Here is an 18,327-nt window from a genome sequence, read left to right as displayed (position 1 = left end):
AGTATTTTGACCTGGTCTCTGGTTCTCCACTGGGTGCACTGGCTCTGGGGTTTCGTGGGTGGTGCAGGCCAAGTTCAGTCCCCACCTGTGTTCTTTCCATGGCCTCCCTGCCTGAGCTATAAAGCAGTCTGAGATGGCTGCTATTGTGCTGTGCTTGGGGATTCCCAGGTGAAGCCAAGCTGTGAATCTAGGCTGGTGGCTGCTGGTGCTGGGCCTGGGGCCACTTAGCAAGAGGTACAGAGAGTAGGGGCTCACTTAGGCTGGCTATTGCTTGTTTGAGAGGCTTTAGGAAGTTGTGAAGCATGAGTCAAGACCAGGCATTCATATGGAAAAGAAGTTTGGGTGGGCCCATAAGCTGGGTGGGATGGAGTCTCTGGAGATCACCAGGGCAGGGCATAAAGTGTTAGCCAGGTTGATGGAGTCTCAGATATGTCACCAGCCTGCTGGCTGTATGGCTGTGTCAGGGGAGGATTCAGAAAAGGCACAGTGGCCTCTGCCCACCTTTCTCTCTGAGAGAAAGTGGTCCCTCAGCTCTCGTCTTGATGCCAGCACTCCAGTTCCTCCCTGTGTGCCAGTGGTGCTTTTCAGGCTGCTGCCCTGCTGCTGGAGCTCAGAGGGAGTGAGTCTGAGTAAGTCTGTGTCTGGGTTCCCCCACTGGTTTTTGCAGCCAGAAGTTAGGAGGACTTATCTTCTTGGCACTGGAATCCTGGGCAGGGGGACCTAGTGTGGGACTGGGATTCCTCACTCCCAAGATAGCCCTCCTGAATTTTTACCCACCACAGATGAATATGGGACCAGCCCATGTTGCATCTGCGCCCCTCCCATCAGTCTGGAGGGATGTGGTTTCCTTATTTCCGTAGCTGTCATATTTCCAGGCAACTTGGTATCCGGTGGTTTTGAGTGATGGCTGTTCTGTATTTTAGTTGTACTTTTGATGTGGTTGTGCGAGGAGGCAAGTTGTGTTTGTCTCTACCGCCATCTTAACTGGAAGTCCCACTGATAACAGTTTGAGATATTCTTTCACAGTTTCTTTTATATGCTAAAATATATTTAAAACAAAACTGTATATATAATTTTGTCTGTTGCTCTTTTTGTTTCTTTTATTTTCTCAAATTTTTCTTTTTAAAGTCTTTTTTATTTTTTAAATTGTTTCCTGAGGACATTTTTCATTGCTTTTAGAGAAGAAAAGGGAGAGAAGCATTGATGTGAAACAGAAGTATCGGTTGGTTACCTCCCACACATGCCTAGACTGGGGATCATACAAGCCTGGACTGGGGATCTAACCCACAACCCAGGCATGTGCCCTGACTGGGAATTGAACCCACAACCTTTTGGTTATGAAATATCACTCCAGTCAACTGAGCCACACCGATCAGGGCTTTTTTCAAATTACTGAAAGCTTTTTGTAAAGTAACACTTTTTTAAAATTAAAACTTAAAAAATACAACACTTAAACAGTTGTGTTACACAGTAATACAATAATAATAGGGGATTTTAATATCCCACTGACATCAGTTGTTACATCATACAGACAGAAAATTAATAAGGAAACAATGGCCTTAAGTACACATTAGATCAGATGGACTTAATAGATATTTATAGAACATTTCATCCAAAACCTACAGAATACTCTTTTTACAAGTGCATGTGCAGCATTCTCCATAATAGATTACCTATTAGGCAACAAAACATATCAAGCATTTTTTCCATCCACAATGTCATGAAACTTGAAATCAACTGCAGGAAGAAAACTGGAAAACCCACAAACATTTGGAGACTAAACAGAATGCTCTTAAACAAGCAGTGTATCAAAGGGGGACTCAAACAGCAAGTCAAAAGCTATGTGAAACAAATGAAAAGGAAAATACCAAGTTTTCAGAACTTGTAAGACACAGCAAACACAGTTCCTAGAGGGAAGTTCATAGCTAACCAGTCTTACCTCAAGAAACAAGAAAATTCCAATTAACTCCAACTCTACACTTAAAGGAACTGGAAAAAGAACAAACAAAACCCAGCGTAAACAGAAGGAAAGGAATAGAAACAATTAGGTCAGAGTGGAAATAAACAAAATAGAAATTTAAAAACAATTAAAAAATTATTAAAACTAAAGTTGGTTCATTGAAAAGATAGGTAAAATGAACAAACCTTAAGCGAACTCTTCACAAAGAGAGAGCTCATGGACTTCTGGCAAGATGGAGGAATAGGTGGGCGCACCGTACCTCCTCGCACAACCAAGAACAGAACAACAATAATTTACAACAATGATTTGCAGTCATAATATCAGAACTGTCAGAGGATTTATCTAAATGGAAGTCAGACAGCCAAGAAGTTGAAGTAGACCCGTACATCCAGACTGGTAGGGGACGACGGGCCGAGCGGGCGCGGGGCTGGCGCGGGTCGCAGGCGCGCGGAGGTCGGGGGAAATTTGGCGCAAAATCGGCGCAACAGCCATCCGGGCGCAAGAGCACAGCGGTGCAGCGGTGATCCCTGAGTATGCAAGCAGCGGCTGGGGGAATCAGTGGGGCAGGGATTGTGGACCAGGGCAGAGCTCACGGCCCAGAAGCCCAGGGAAGTGTCTGACTCCAGGAGAACGGAAGGGTCGCCATTGATCCCTCCTGTCCCCGCTCCCTCCCCTGCCCCCACATATAACGTCACAAGCTAGCGACTGGGGCGCCCAGCACCGGTGAACACCTAAGGCTCCGCCCTCCACCGTAACAAGAGCAACCAGACCGGAGAAAAAATAAATAAATAAATAAATAAAATAATAGGAGAGACAGGGAAAGACATAAGACATGTTTCCAGCAGAACAGATCAGTCCCCCAGGACTCATCCTTTTGAGTGACCAAGAAATAGCCAATCTATCAGATGCACAGTTCAAAACACTGGTGATCAGGAAGCTCACGGAACTGGTTGATTTTGGATGCAAATTACATGAAAAAATGCAGATTACCATAAAAGGGATGCAGGAAGACATACGGAGGAGAGCCAATAGTGAAAGGAAGGAATCTGAGTCTCAACACAGTGGACCAGAAGGAAGATAGAATAAACCAAGCAGGAAAGCATGATGAAATAAGAATTCAAAAAATTGAAGAAAAGCTTAAGACCATCGAGGACACCTTTAAACATTCCAACATCCGAATTATAGGGGTACCAGAAGGGGAGGACCAACAAGTGGAAAAGTTATTTGAACAAATAATAAAGGAGAACTTCCCCAAACTGGCAAAGGGAACAGTCTTCCAAGAAATCCAAGGAGCGCAGAGAGCCCCAAAGAAGTTGGACCCAAAAAGAAACACACCAAGGCACATCATAATTACATTAGCCAAGGTAAAAACGAAGGAGAGAATCCTAGAAGCAGCAAGAGACAAGGGGACAGTGACCTACAAAGGAGTTCCCATCAGACTGTCAGCTGATTTCTCCAAAGAGACCTTACAGGCAAGAAGGGGCTGGAAAGAAATATTCCAAGTCATGAAAGACAAGGACCTACATCCCAGATTGCTCTATCCAGCAAAGCTCTCATTTAGAATGGAAGAGAAGATAAAGTGCTTTTCAGATAAGGTCAAATTAAAGGAGTTCATCATCACCAAGCCCTTACTTTATGAAATGCTAAAGGGACTTATCTAAGAAAAGAAGATAAAGAAAAGACATGTATAGTAAAAGGACAGCAAACTCACAATTATGAACAACCACACCTAAAGCAAAACCAAAAGAAACTAAGCAAACAACTAGAATAGGAACAGAACCACAGAAATGGAGGGCACATGGGGGGCTAGCAGTAGGGGTAGGAGGAGGAGAGAGGGGGAAAAGGTATAGAGAATAAGTAGCATAGAATGTAGGTTGAAATAGATAGGGGGAGGGCAAGAATAGTACGGGAAATGTAGAAGCTAAAGAACTCATAAGTATGACACATGGACATGGACTAAAGGGGGGGAACGTGGGTGGGAGAGGGGGTACAGGGTGGAGGGGAGTGAAGGGGGAAATGGGACAACTGTAATAGCATAATCAATAAAATATATTAAAAAAAAGAGAGAGCTCAGATAAATAAAATCATAAATGAAAGTGATGTTACAACTGACACCACAGAAATAGAATCTTTACAGAACACTACGAACAATTATATGCCAACACATTTGGCAGTCTAGAAGAAATGGATACATTTCTAGAAGTATATAACATTTCAGGGCCTCATTTCATGAAGAAATAGAAAATCTGAACAGATCAGTTGCTAGTAAAGAGATCTAATCAGTCAAAACCTCTGAGCGAAGAAAAGTCCAGGATCAGATGTCTTCACTGGAGAAGTCTACCAAATTTTTAAAGAAGAATTAACAACAATCCTTCTCAAACTCTTCCAAAAATAGAAGAGGAGGGAACACTTCCAAAACTCATTTTACAGGGGTGGCATTACCCTGACACCAAAGCCAGGTACGTACACTACAGAGAAGAAAACAAATTACAGGCCAATATCCCTAATGAACATAGGTGCAAAACTCCTCAACAAAATGCTAGTAAACTGAATTGAAAAATGCATTAAAAGTATCATACTGTGATTAACTGGGATTTATTTCAGGGATGATCCAACATTTGCAAATTAATAAGATACTCCACATTAACCAAATGGAGTATAAAAACCATATGATCATCCCAGTACATGTAGGAAAAGCATTTGACAAAACCAGCATCCTTACATGATAAAAACCTGCAATAATTGGGTATAGAGGGAATGCACCTAACATAATAAAGTTTATGTTAGGTCCTCAAGTGAGGGAAAAAATTTTTTTAAATAATAAATTTTAAAAAAGGAGGTGAAAAAAATCTGTTGACTGAAAATTAAGATGTTGATGAAAGAAATTGATGACGCAAATAAATGGAAAGATATTCTGTGTTCGTAGGTTAGAAACATTAATACTGTTAGAATGTCCATGTTACCCCAAGCCATCTGCAGATTCAGTGCCACTTCTATAAAAATTCCAATGGCATTTTGCATAGAAATAGAAAACAACAATCCTGATATTCATATGGAACCACAAAGACTGCAAAGAGCCAAAGCAATCTTTGGTAAGAACAACAAAGCTGGAGGCATCACAGTTCCTGATTTCAAACTATATTTTAAAGCTATAGTAATCAAGACAGTATGGGGTTGGCATAAAAACAGATACATAGATCGATGGAACAGAATAGAGAACCCAGAAGTAAACTCATGCATATATGGTTAATTAATTCCTGACAAAGGAGTCAGGAATATATAATGGAGAAAGGATAGCCTCTTCAATAAATGGTGTTTGGAAAACTGTATATCCACATGCAAAGGAATGAACCTTGACCTCTATCTTACACCATAAACTCAAATCAACTCAAAATGGATTAAAGACTTGAACTTAGGACCTGCAACTGTAAACCTCCTAGAGGAAAATACAGACTGTTAGTTCTTTGGCATTGTTCTTGGCAATGATTTTTTTTTTAATTTGACATCAATAGCAAAGTCAACAAAGGCAAAAATACACAAGTGGGACTACATTAAAAGCTTTTTTTAAAAAGACTTTATTTATTTTTAGAGAGAGGGGAAGAGAGAGAGAAAGAGAAGGAGAGAAACATCAGTGTGTTATTACCCCTCATGTGCCCCCAACTGGGGACTTGGTCCACAATCTAGGCAAGTGCCCTGACTGGGAATCAAACTGACAACCCTTTGATTCGCAGGCCCGTGCTCAATCCACTGAGCTGCACATATACAGGAACTTCTACAACTTGGAGGCCAAAACAGCGATGAAAAACCCCCAACCCAATTAAAAAATGCACAAAGAACCTGACTAGGTTCCCCCCCAAAAAATAGGTTCCCATTTTCCCAAAGAAGACATGTAAATGACCTACAAATACATGCAAAGGTGCAGGACATCACAAATTATCAGGACAATGTATACCAAAACCACAATGAGATATCATCTTACACTGTTAGAATGTCTTTTATCAGGAAGTCAAAAGATGACAGATGCTGGATGCGGAGAAAAGGGGTCCATGCTTTGCGTGCTGTTGGTGGCAGTGTAACCTGATAACGGCCACTAGGAGAAACAGGATGGTGTTTCCTCAAGAAAGTAAAAGCAGAACTACCGTATGGTCCAGAGGGTCCATTTCTGGGTATAGACACCAAGGAAGTGAAAGTGCTGTCTCAAGGCGGTACCTACACTCCCATGTTCATAGCAGCAGCATTCCAAATATCCGAGATATGGAAACAGCCTAAGTGTCTACCCGTGGGTGAATGGATTCAGCAAAACGTGGTATGTATAGAGACAGACAGATACCCCATTGTTTCACTTGTAAATGAAATTTTAAAAAATGTGGACCTAGTTGAAACAGCAGAAGAGCGTTTGCCACAAATCGGGGTTGTGGGAAACAGAGATTGGTAAAAAGGTACAAACTTGCAGTTACAAGATAAATAAGGTTTGAGGATCTAATGTATAGAATGGTGACTACAGAATTAGCCCTCAGTTAATGGTAGGTTCTGCCACTTGAAGCTGAATGATGTGTAATGAAACCAATTTTATAAGCTAATTGGTATAAAGAATGTTAAGTTCCTGCGGCAGCTCATCAACATCATAATGAAACAGTGTTGAACGAAAGACATTAATACAGGACTCATTGTAGTTGATAACAATGTACTGTATTATTGCAGTTTGCTAAGCGAACAGAATGTAAATGTTCTCACCAAAAAAAACCCCATAAATACATATTTCTATATAAAAAGTTATATAGATATGTTAATTTACTCGACAGGAGAAATCCTTTCTCAGTGCTTATGTATGTCAAACCATCACATTGTTTGTGATGTGCACTTAAAATATCTTACTGTTTTATCAGTTACACCTGAATTTTAAAAATTGCCTGCTTAATCCTAATCCCTCAGCAGACAAGCAAAGGCCCAGGAAAGTGTCTGATTAAAGATCATCTACCATCCTGCAGAGCTGAGGTTTTAGGGGCTAATCAGAATCTGGAGGGAAAGAGCAACCCTCCTTGCCCCCAGACACACACACAAACTTTTGATTAGGTTACTCTGAGAACAGTAGCATTTTAAAGAAAATTAACATAAAATAGATGAAATCAGCCATTTACACGAGCATCTCGTTCTAGGAAAAAGTGAGCTATTCTTTCTGGTTGTCTAAATTGCCCAACCTGCTTTAAGTCTTACAAAGGAAAACAAATTCTCTTTTTATGGAGTTGAAGGAGAACAGTTGACTCTAAGGAGTAATATACAAACTAGAAATCTCGGAAACACCGCAAGTATATTCTTAAGGCAGTAAGGTTTTTCATCTGTCGTTGCACCTAATCGGTTGTTTTGCACGAAGTTAAAATAAGGTGTTAAGAAATGACTTAAAATGGGTGTGAATAAAAAGTATACCCTTGGGAATGTATTTCCCACACTGTCAGGAAGAAAAGGTGCCCTCAAACAGGGTTTCTGTCTTTGAGTTGGTGACGGTCCTGTGTGTATATACCTTGATACTAGCGATGAACATAATTCAGTTAATATCTATTTTTGATCCTATGTTCATCAAGCAGTCTTCCAAAAGAAATGTGCCAGAGGCTGCTTATTGGCCCCCAGTGTGTCTCCCCTTCTTGAATTAAAAAGAAAGATATTTTTACCAGACACGTGAAATCCATAAGAAAAGCAGCATTTCATAGCCACCTGTGAAGGCCAGGTAGGACCATGAGATGTTTTTCTAGCCACTGGGATGAGAACAAGAGTGTTGTGTGCTGCTCCTCAGGTTTTATCAACCCCAGTTCTACTGACATTTGGGTTGGGCATTTCTTTCCTGTAAGGGCTGTCCTGTGCATTGTGGGATATATTTAGCAGCATTTCTGGTTTCTACCCATTACATCAACAGCATCTCCCCCTAGTACCCATTGTGACAACCAAAAATGCCTCCAGACATTGCCAAATGCCCTGAGAAACCACTGCTAACGGAAGGTGGCATAACCTGCATTTCCCCTTTCCTTCCAGTGAAATGTGGGCTATGCCGCAAGCACTAAGAGATGGTAGAGCAGTGAAATAGAAAGGGCTCAAGTCCCGGACTCTGTGGAGTGCCGTCCTGGGCACGGGGACTTATGTCACCTATGCCCCGACTAGTATGTGAGAGAAGAAATTATTTTTCTATAGCCATGTAGGTCAGCAGAGATTGACAAGCTGAATCTAGCCATATGCCTATTTCTTTAAAAAAAAAAAAAAAGCCAAACTCACAGCCACACCCATACATTTACAGATTGTTTTGCGGCTGCTTTCCTACTGCAAAAAGAAAGTAGTGGTGACAGAGAACATTTGGTCCACAGAGCCTAAAACATTTTAACTCTGGCCCCCTAAGAAAATGTCTGGTGGCCCCTCGTGTAGATGACAATGACGGTAGCACTCACTGAAACTGGCGTGCTGCACACCGTTCTCAGCGCACTGTCTGCATTGCTCATTTCTTCCTCACAGTTGGTTCACGGGGACGGTGCTGGTATCACCCTCGCTTTACAGATGAGGAAACCAAGGCAAAGCAAACTGAAGGAACTTGCCACAGGCCGCCCACCTGTGACAGAGCTGGGATCTGAACTTGGGAAGTCTGCTTCTGAGGCCTGCTAGAAAAGGTGTTTGTCAGCGAAGCTGTGTATACTTGGGTTCAGTGTCAGTTATGCTTTTTAGCTGCTTACTCAATAGAATTTAGAGCTGTCGTTGGAATCAGTAGTCTTTAAATAAACCAATTGTCTTTTTAAAATATATCCACATCTCTACTTTTAAAAGTCAAAGTCTTCACTTCAGAAAATGATGAAAGCGTATTCTTTTTCCTAAACCTTTCCATAGGCAGACTTTTGTGTAGTTAATAGTAAATTAACCCGAAATCCACACTGAAATACACTTCACGGACACTGTCTTTTTTAGGAAGTAGTGAACTGATTCACATCAAGTTCAGGCACAAATTCAGTCTGTGTTCAATTTTGCATGACTTTTAACATCTACTTTGTAAAATACATCAGCTTTCATTTAGCTAAATGAGTGCAAGGGACAGAAAAAAGTATGGAAAGAAATAATGGCCCCAAACTGCCAAGTCTGAAGAAAAGCAGTCTACAAGTTCAAGAAGCTGAATGAGCCAGGGCGAAGATAAGCAGAAAGCGGTCTGTACGTACGTGGACTCCACACGGTTGCAGCCGGAGAAAAGCCACTCCTCATGCAGGGGAGCTTTACCCTGAGCGTGCGTCCCCCCCAGAGTTCGCACGTTGAAACCCCGTGTCCCGCGTGACAGTATGTGGAGGCGGAACCTCTGGGAGGGGATGAGGCCTCCCCAGGGTCCTGGCTCCGTGAGGGGTCTGCATTCCGTCTCTCACCCTTAACCCCGCTCAGAGCCGTGTTCTCTGTGTGGGGCGGGTTTCAAATCCTGGGCTCCTGAGCCAGTGGGGGGCAGTGTCTCTCTGTTCTGTCTCCCACGGCTCACCGTTGTGGTTTTTAACTGTCCCTTTTAAATCTCTGAGACTTCACTTTTCTTTTTTATTTTGTGTTCAGCCACGTAACACATTTCCCCGTAATCTAGCCTGCATTTCTTGGTGTTTGTGGCAGGGGAGTGGTGTGTGCTGGGGGAGAGGCCTGGGTAGCAGTGATGAGAGCCTCTGCCAGCCACGCCTGGTGTGGTGTGCCGTGTTGCTGGAATGGCTGTTCTCTATGTCGCTTTTTAAATCAGAGACTCTCAACCTTGGCTACATATTGGGATTACCTGGGGAATTTTAATAAGTACCGATTCCTGGATCTACTTCCAGAAAGTCATCTAATTGGCCTGGGATGAGGTGTCAGCATGGGGACTTTCCAAAGCTCCCCACATTGTTCTTACGTGCAGCCAAGGCTGAGAACTACGACTGCTCGTAGCTGAAATACCCTGAGACTTCCACAGGCTTGGGAGGAAGCTGTCTTACTGGGAAACAGAGATGGATGTTTTTAGTAGGTTTTGCTATACTTCTCATATCTTTGAAGTCCAACTTTTTCAGGTGGATTTGTGTCAGCCCAGTGGGTCAGGTCACACAGTTTTCCCCCACCTCCGCTGTTTCCCGTGACCCTATGGACTTGAGCGGGTTTTGACTAGGGTGAACAGGTCTCCGAACTAGATTTACACTTCTCTCTGTACCTCCCCAAATACTTTTCCTGTTAAAGATGTTAGCGGTAACAGAAGTGGTAGATGTTTAGTCAGTGTGAGATGCCTAAGTGCAGTGTGTCTGCCAGCTTTTGTTTTGACTTGTTTCTTCTCTTGACCTTTTCCAAGTTTTCCATGAACCGTACTGATTGATGAGTCATAAAAATGTTATGGGGAGAAACTTGTGTTCTGTACTAATGAGAAAGCCAAGCATGTCTGTGATAGTCCTGCTAAATTGAAAAGGAACTTGTAACTTGGGTGCAGTAGTGACATGTGAGAAATGAATGGCATTAAACTGAAAAACAGAACCCACTGCTCCCGCTGCTCACGAGTGGACGGAGGGTTTAACCGTTGGGGCCGCTGGGTTGCTTGATGTTCTTTGTGGCAGAGTAAACGCGGTTCCTTAAGGATGATGCCGATTGCCAGACATTTGGTTGCAAGTCTTTTTCTTGAAAGGCCAGTCGTCCTGTCGTGTGTGAGGACGGACTGTGGTGTCCAGGGAGTCTTTGCGCTGCAAGCAGTTCCTGCGTCTTGACTCCTGGAAGCTGTTCGATGGGTTGCACTTGTGGTTTCGAAAGGGAAGCCTGGACTGATTTTCTTACAGATTGCTCAGGGACAGCATACTGTGAAACTCCACTGAACATGGATGCCTGTCTCTCCATTTACTAAAGATAAAAACTTGGAAAACATTATTTACATAAGTAATACATATACATGGCTTAAAAAGTTCAAAGAGCACAAAATGGTATATGATAAAAAATGTCAATGTCAACTGTGGCTCAGCTATATTGATAACTGTGTACTCTTGATACGATGTGATAACAAGGGCGCTTTCCTCCCAAGGACGCATAACCCCATCTAATACAAGTTCATTAGATGGTCATCCTACAGAATACTAGACCGTGATCCTCAAAACCGTGAAGGTCATCAGAAACGAGGAAGGGTGAAGAGACTGTCACAGACGAGGAGCCTACAGAGAATGACGACTAAATTTAGTATAGTGTGTTAGATGGGCTCCTGGGACAGAAAAGGGCATTTGATAAAAACTTAAAAAATCTGAATACGTGGTGGGCTGTAGTTAATAGTCATGTGTCAGTGCTGACTGGTTCGTTCATTGTGGCAGAAGCGCCACACTAATGTAAGATGCTAACAGTAGGGGAAGCTGAGTACGGGGTGTATGTGACCTCTCCTGCATTATCTCCTCACTTTTTATGCAAATCTAAAACTATTCTAAAATATAAAACAGTCTTCTTCCTTCTCTGAACCTCTAGTACCCTGGTCTGAACGGAACTCACTTCTTGCCATTTTCTTGTGTCTCCTTTGAGAGAGATTTTAGGTCAATATAAACATAATGTATATATTATCCCTTTCCCTCCTGCTAAAAAAAAAGCAAGCCCAGGCACATGGCAATATACTATATGCAATATTCTTCACTTAAAACATACTTGGAGGTCGCTTCATGTCAACACATACCTTCATTAGTATTCATAGTATTCCATAGTATAGATGTACAGTGTGACTGGCCTCCTTCTGATGGGTAGTCAGGGTTCTCCTGTTGGACTGCACTGTGTTGGTTTATAGCCCTAAAATTTAGAACAGAGTTAGGAGGTGGGAGTTGGGACGATGCGGAGGGAACAGTCAAGTTTTATTTTGTTACTCAGTTAGATTACTTGATTTAATACTCTACGTCTCTCCAAAAACAGTCACATTTTATTTTAGTGTTTTGTTGGATTTATTTATTTATTTAATATTACATGACCTCTATAAGAGGATCTGAGATAGCTTGTGTCCTATTTGTTTTTTTAAGTCTGCTTGATGAATATCGGGGAGATGCTCCTGTGTTCTCATCACAGTACTTGAATAAGTGCAGGTGATACCGAAATGTATTATGATACAGGCCCGGCTATGGCTCATGATGAGATGAGAGAGAAGGATCCAGAAATATGTTCCTATTTCTGTGTGTAATCGGTGTTAACATTGTATCGTAGCTTGCTATAAAAAAAAAAAAAACATGAGGAAGTGACTAAACTGTACATTGTTTCTTCATTGAGTTTTAGGTGACATTCCAGATGAGCTCAGAAAACAAGGGAGCTGAAGCTTCATGGCTGACTCAGTTGAATAGTGTTTGTCCCCAAGGGAAGGGGATGGCCTCCGTTTCTTTTGTTTACAGCATGCAGAGTCAGAGACTTCAGCTTTGTAGTGCAGAGTGAGTTAGCCTCTGCCGTAAGTCAGCCTCTGGGAAGATGTCCTGTAAATTGTTGGGATTTATAAGCAGTACAAAAGGGTAACAGTTTTCTTACGCTTTAGCATATATTCAGGAAGGGTGTATACTCTGGTATGGTGACGCTGCTCCGCATAGTTGTGAAGCTGTTGTTGGTTGTTCACCAAGGGATGGTTCTGTCCGAAGATGCAGGAAAACCAGATGGACAGGAAAATGAGAAAGCCATGCACTTAAAAAAAAAGGATTTTATTTATTTACTTTTAGAGAAGGAGAATGGAGGGAGAAAGAAAGGGAAAGATACATTGATATAGGAAAGATAACAGCGATTGGTTGCCTCTCACATGCCTCCAGTTGAGGACCTGGCCCACAACCCAGGCATGTGCCCTGACTGGGAATTGAACTAGAGACCTATTGGTTTGGAGGCTGGCACTCATTCCACAGTGCCACACTGGCCAGGGCAGAAAGCCTTGTGCTTTTTACTGGTTCCTTTTCATTACAAAGAAGCCTTCCTCCAGGAGCTCGCCTTGCTTTTCTTTCTTGTCTAGATTCAAGGGATGGCTCTCTTTAGTTTATTTAATTATATTTATTTTTAAGATGAGTATTCCCACAAAATACTCAAATACTGTTCCCCTTGACTCCAGTCCCAGTTCTCTCCACAAAAGAAACCATTCATGCTCTCCGTTTGGTGTGTATGGAAAGGTGTGTGTTTGTGTAACACTAATGGTGTCGTGCAAAATGGACTGTTCCGTTTGATTTGTTCAATGAGCAGTGTGTGTTATAGGCCATTTCAAGTTATAACACATTGATTGACCCTGTTGCAGTCATGGATGTAACAGAATTAATTTTACTTTCTGCTGTTGTTGGCTTCCTAGGCTGTTATCATTTGGGGTTGTTATTACAAAAAATGCTGCAATGAACCCCCTTGTACATTTCCTGGGCATCGTGGGAGTTTCTTTGGGTTATCAGGAAGCAGATTCGCTACTCATGGGACTTGAGGATTTTACATTTTACCGGATACTACTTGCATGTTGTTGTATGAGAAAGACAAGTTGTAAAATGCATTGAGTGGGATATCACTTATGTTGGGAGAAACACCCAGATATGTTATAGGAACATGCCATTAATCAGACTGATAACGGTTGAAAATTTGGAGAGAATACTAGACTTGAGAATAGGAGCAAAAGGAACTTTGGCCTTTTCAGTGGTGTTTAGGTTTTTATAAGAAGAATGTATCCATGTATTACTTGAGTTGCTATAGTTACCAATAAAATAGATATTTGAATAATTTATATCTGTATTATGCATAGAATAATCCCTGTTTTCAACCACTTACTGACCATATATTAGGGTGTAGAAAAAATAATGTATTTTACTAAGTAGAATTAGGCGAGAGTTACATTCTTTGGCTACTATTATTATCCAATATAATAATCACCTGGGGTTTTCTAGATTTTATACTAAAATGCTATATGTATTGTAGCTTTCTGTTTACAATGTTTGGATTCTAGTACAAGTGACTGAAATTTTAAAAATGTTACTATTGGCCTTAATAACATTTAGTGGAAATATAGCACTTAAGCGTTGTCATTTGTATGAACATAGTAAACAATTGATTAAATTAATGTGACTCCCAAGAATACATGTTACTTTAATATGTAACTTGTGTTTTTCTTAAAGAGATGTGAAAGCAGGAAATATTCTTCTTGGAGAAGATGGCTCAGTACAGATTGCAGGTAATGATTATTACTTCTTTTTATTTTGATTTAATGGTCAGTTGAACCACATTACATGTTTCTTAGTCAATTTCAGTTTGCTCTCTTATGCATCCTGTGTTGGCACATCCCTGCTGACTCTCAAGATGTTCTTCCCTACTCAATCTTAATTTTTGATCTTAGACATTTTTCTGACCATTACTCATTACTCTCTGGTTATCCACTCCTTATTCCCCGTGAGGGTCGTCTTCTCTGGGTTCTCATAGCATTCCGTGCCTTCTTTTAAAGGAGAAGTAGTCAAGAAGCTTCACTGTGTTTAAAAATGCATATGCTAGAAGGGCGATACAGAGCTGCTTCTGTACTGGGGGAGACGGGATATTTACCAGTTGGGAAGAGGTGTCTGACAGGCGAAGTGCACTGTGGGGAGACCCATAGCTGCAGAGGTGAGAGAGTTGGAGTCCAGGGGCTGCCGGGGTGGCTCTGCCCCCCTGGTGAAATGACCCTGCTTCAGGCTGAGACCCCAGTGTGTTGGAGCCGCAGGATTGCAGGGCGACCAGATTATCGGAGGAAACCTCAGCTTAGTCCCCCGTACACTGTTAGAGCAGTCGGGTGTTGGGCAGGAGGCAGATGGTTACCCAGAACCTAATTCTTTGTTCAGCTTTAGAAGATAATTTACATAATCTTCATGTCCTAAGGTAAGGGACTGTTTTTACCAAGCCACATAATGCTTGGTAAAAATTATAAATTTGACTCTTAAAATTAGCAACTTTTGTTCATCAGTAGAGGAACCAACAGCTTACATTAAGAAAAAAAAATCTGATTAAAAAATAGACAAATACAACTTCCCAAGTGAAGACATCAAAACATAAATGTAATAAAAGGTGTTCAACCTTACTGGTAATTAATGAAAAACAAAGTAGAATAACGTTGGGATACCATGTTGTAGTGACTGAGCTGGCAAAAACATTTAACAGTACCAGGTGTTAGTTTGGATGGTAAAGCATGGAAAAATCTCACACTCTGATTGTGTGAGTGTCAGTTGGTACAAACACTTAAGTTAAAAATATACATACTCTAAAACTTTGGCCTCTAGATGTATGGCCTAGAGAAATTCACATGTGCCCCCTTGTGCTCATAAGCCTTGAGAGTTGAAACAGTCCCAAGCCCTTCATTAGTAGAATGGATAAATAAATTGTGGTTAATTTATACATTAGAATACCATCTATTGATGAAATTGAATAGAATTACAACTATATACAAAAGCACTAATAAGTTATAAAGACATAGGATTAATTAAGGTAGCCAAAATAGAATACAAGGTTGAGCAAAAGTAGGTTTACAGTTATGGTAACATGAACAGAGTTTATTCTTGTATTATTATTTATTTACTGATTGTTGTATTTATTATTATAATTATTAACTTACTTTTGCTCACCCCTGTATATAGCATGTGACTCCATTTATGTAAGTTCAACATCAGGGACAATGTGCTGTATTGCTTAGAGAACCAAAATGAAGTGGAAAAAACTAAAGACAAGAGGATTCTGGGAAAATGGTGAGTAGGAATCACCAAGAATCTGTCTTCCACTTAGCAGTTGAACCGACTGAATCTGTCTGATGTACAGTGGAGTCCTCGAATAGCATTTTGTTCATCATTTCATTTTATAACATTGATGAGATGCCGCAGGCACTCAAATCTTGTTAACATCAATTAGCTTATGGTAGAGTTGGTTCCATTATATATTGTTTCACTTAAAATCACAGATGTTGAGTGAGGACTTACTATAACTGATTTGGAATTCTTATAGAATTCCAAATGGTGCATTATAGACCATTGAAGACTTGAAAATTTTAGGGAAGGTCTTGGAAGGTTATTGGTCAGTTTCAGAGTACCCATTCCTTCCCCAGCAGCCACATTGTGGGCAGCTGTGCATAGATTTTTGGAGCAGTTTGCATGAACCATGGTGGGCAAAAAGGATTCTGTTGTCCAAATGTCTGGCATCTGTGCTATTGTCACTGATTGCTGTTTCCAGTCTGAAAAGTGCAGGCAAAGAGCCAAGCAGCCATTATGGTTGCACCCCCTCACCCCACAGGTGACTTCTAGGGGACCTAACAGGCTAGTACGTTTTTTCCTTCCATTCATTTTTCTGTTCTTTCCCCTTTGGAAGCCAGACATTAAAGACTAGGACATTAAGAAACAACTACATTTTCAGGAAAAATTGGAGGGTAACAGTAAATGCCAAGGAAAAAGTGCAGAAAGGATCTGAGAACTTAGGTTTACACTTCAGGGTGATGTTTGACACAGAGTCTACAACAGCCCCTACCCCCAAAAAAGAACCCCAAAACATTAACAAAAACAGCAAACCCTGGAAAGGAGATAGAATCTGATCTTCGCAGTTGCCATATTTTTAGATTCAAATCTCCAGTTTTCAACAGAAAAATCACAAGGCTTTCAGTGAAACTTATCAGGGGAAAGACATAAAGTAACAGAAACTGTCAGTGAAAAAGACCTGAGGACAGATCTACTAGACAAAGATTTTAAAACAGTCATCTTAAAGAGGCTAGGCAAGTAAAGGATGATGCACAGAAACCAATGGAGACAATGTGTGAGCAGAAGGGAACTATTACCACATAGAGAAAACCTAAAGGAAACCAAAAGAAATTATGGAGTTAAAAAAGTACAGTAACTTGTACTGCAAAATGAAAAACTCACTGGAAGTGATCACGTGCATATTTGAACTGGCAGAAGAAGGAATTGGTGAGCTTGAAGACAGGGAAGCGGATATTAGCAGTCTGATGAATAGGAAGGAAAAGGGGTGAAGAAAAGTGAACAGAGCCCGAGGGGCTAGTTGGACACCAGTAAGTGGACCAACATACACACTGTGGGAAGCCCCGCAGGAGAAGAGAGACAGGTGTAGAGAGAGTTGTTTGACGAAATAATGGCTGACAACTCCCCAAATTTGTTGAAAGACATGAATATAAGCATCTAAGAAGCTCAACGATCTCCAAGTTAAAAAAAAAAAAACAACCTTAAGAGACACATGATAATCAAACTTACAGAAACTGGGGACAAGAATCTTGAGAGGCGTGAGAGAGAAATGAATCAGAATCATCGCAAGGGCTGCTGAGTAAGCTTGTCAGCAGATTTCTCATCTAAAACTTTGGAGGCCAGAAGGCAGTGGGCCAATACATTCAAGTGCTAAAAGAAAAAAAAAATTGTCACCCAAGAATCCTGTATCTGGCAAAACTCTGAAAAGTGAGGAATAAATTAAGACATTCTCAGATAAGTCAAAGCTGAGGGAATATATTTCCACTAGGCCTGCTCTGCCAAAACGCTCAAAGGAATCCTGCAGAATGAAACGAAAAGACGCCAGACAGTAACTCCAGCGGTATGGAGAAATACAGGTCTCAATAAAGGGAAATACGTGGGCAAGTGTAAAAGCTACGATTGTAAGTATCATTGTGACAATGATTTGTAGCTCTGCTTTTTGCTTTCTATATGATTGAACAGACTAGTGCACTACTAAAATCAGTTATCGGTCTGTAACATTAGTTTGTAACTCATCTTATTTTCTACGTAATTTAAGAGACTAATACATTTAAAAGAATTTTTGATGTTTTTGAACACACAGTGTATTAAGATGTAATTTTGTGATGGCAATAGCCAAAAAGGGTGGGAACAGGGCTGTAAAGGAGAAGAGTTCTTGTGTGTATTGAAGGTAAACTCTGGTATAAATTCAAATTAGAGTGTTTTAGAATTCCTGTGGGAGCCACAAAGAAAATAGCTGTAGAATATAGACCAAAAAAAAAGAGAGAGAGAGAGAGAGAAATTAAGCTTTCACAACAACAAAAAGAAGCACAACTAAGCACAAAAGAGCTAGTGCAGGAAATAAGGGACAAAACTTTAGGACATAAAGAAAAGAAATAACACCAGCAGAAGTCCCTTCTTATCACTAATCCCTTTAAATGTAAATGGATTAACTCTCTAACAAAAGACAGATTGGCAGAGTGGATAAAAAACACATAGTCCAACTATGTGCTGTCTTTAGTTTCTAGAGTTCATTTGAAGGCACTTGCTTTCACAAAAAACCTACATTGGTACAGTCATGCCTTTTTTTTTTTTTAAGTGAAAATCCTCTTTGAGGTTCCTTTGGTTAGTGAAAACAGGTACTCATGTCAGTCTTTTGTAAAAGTGCAAACTAGAAAGCAGGTGACACCTGTATTGTGAAAATGTCAATGCTACCCCAAATCGTTGACA

At 40.9% G+C, this 18,327-nt stretch overlaps 1 protein-coding gene across 3 annotated transcripts in view; it reads left to right on the top strand.

The window, feature by feature from the left end:
* OXSR1 (oxidative stress responsive kinase 1) overlaps nucleotides 1-18,327 on the top strand; it is a 72,674-nt gene that overhangs the window by 24,746 nt on the left and 29,601 nt on the right. For all 3 annotated transcript variants that reach the window (XM_036030505.1, XM_028518655.2, XM_036030506.1), the window contains one exon: nucleotides 14,035-14,090. In XM_036030505.1, coding sequence (XP_035886398.1) covers nucleotides 14,035-14,090 — 56 coding nt within the window. The remainder of the gene's footprint in view (nucleotides 1-14,034; nucleotides 14,091-18,327) is intronic.

Source organism: Phyllostomus discolor, chromosome 7 (genome assembly GCF_004126475.2).
Source record: "Phyllostomus discolor isolate MPI-MPIP mPhyDis1 chromosome 7, mPhyDis1.pri.v3, whole genome shotgun sequence".
Classification (NCBI taxonomy): Eukaryota; Metazoa; Chordata; class Mammalia; order Chiroptera; family Phyllostomidae; genus Phyllostomus; species Phyllostomus discolor.
This window is presented reverse-complemented; position numbering and strand designations above follow the sequence as displayed.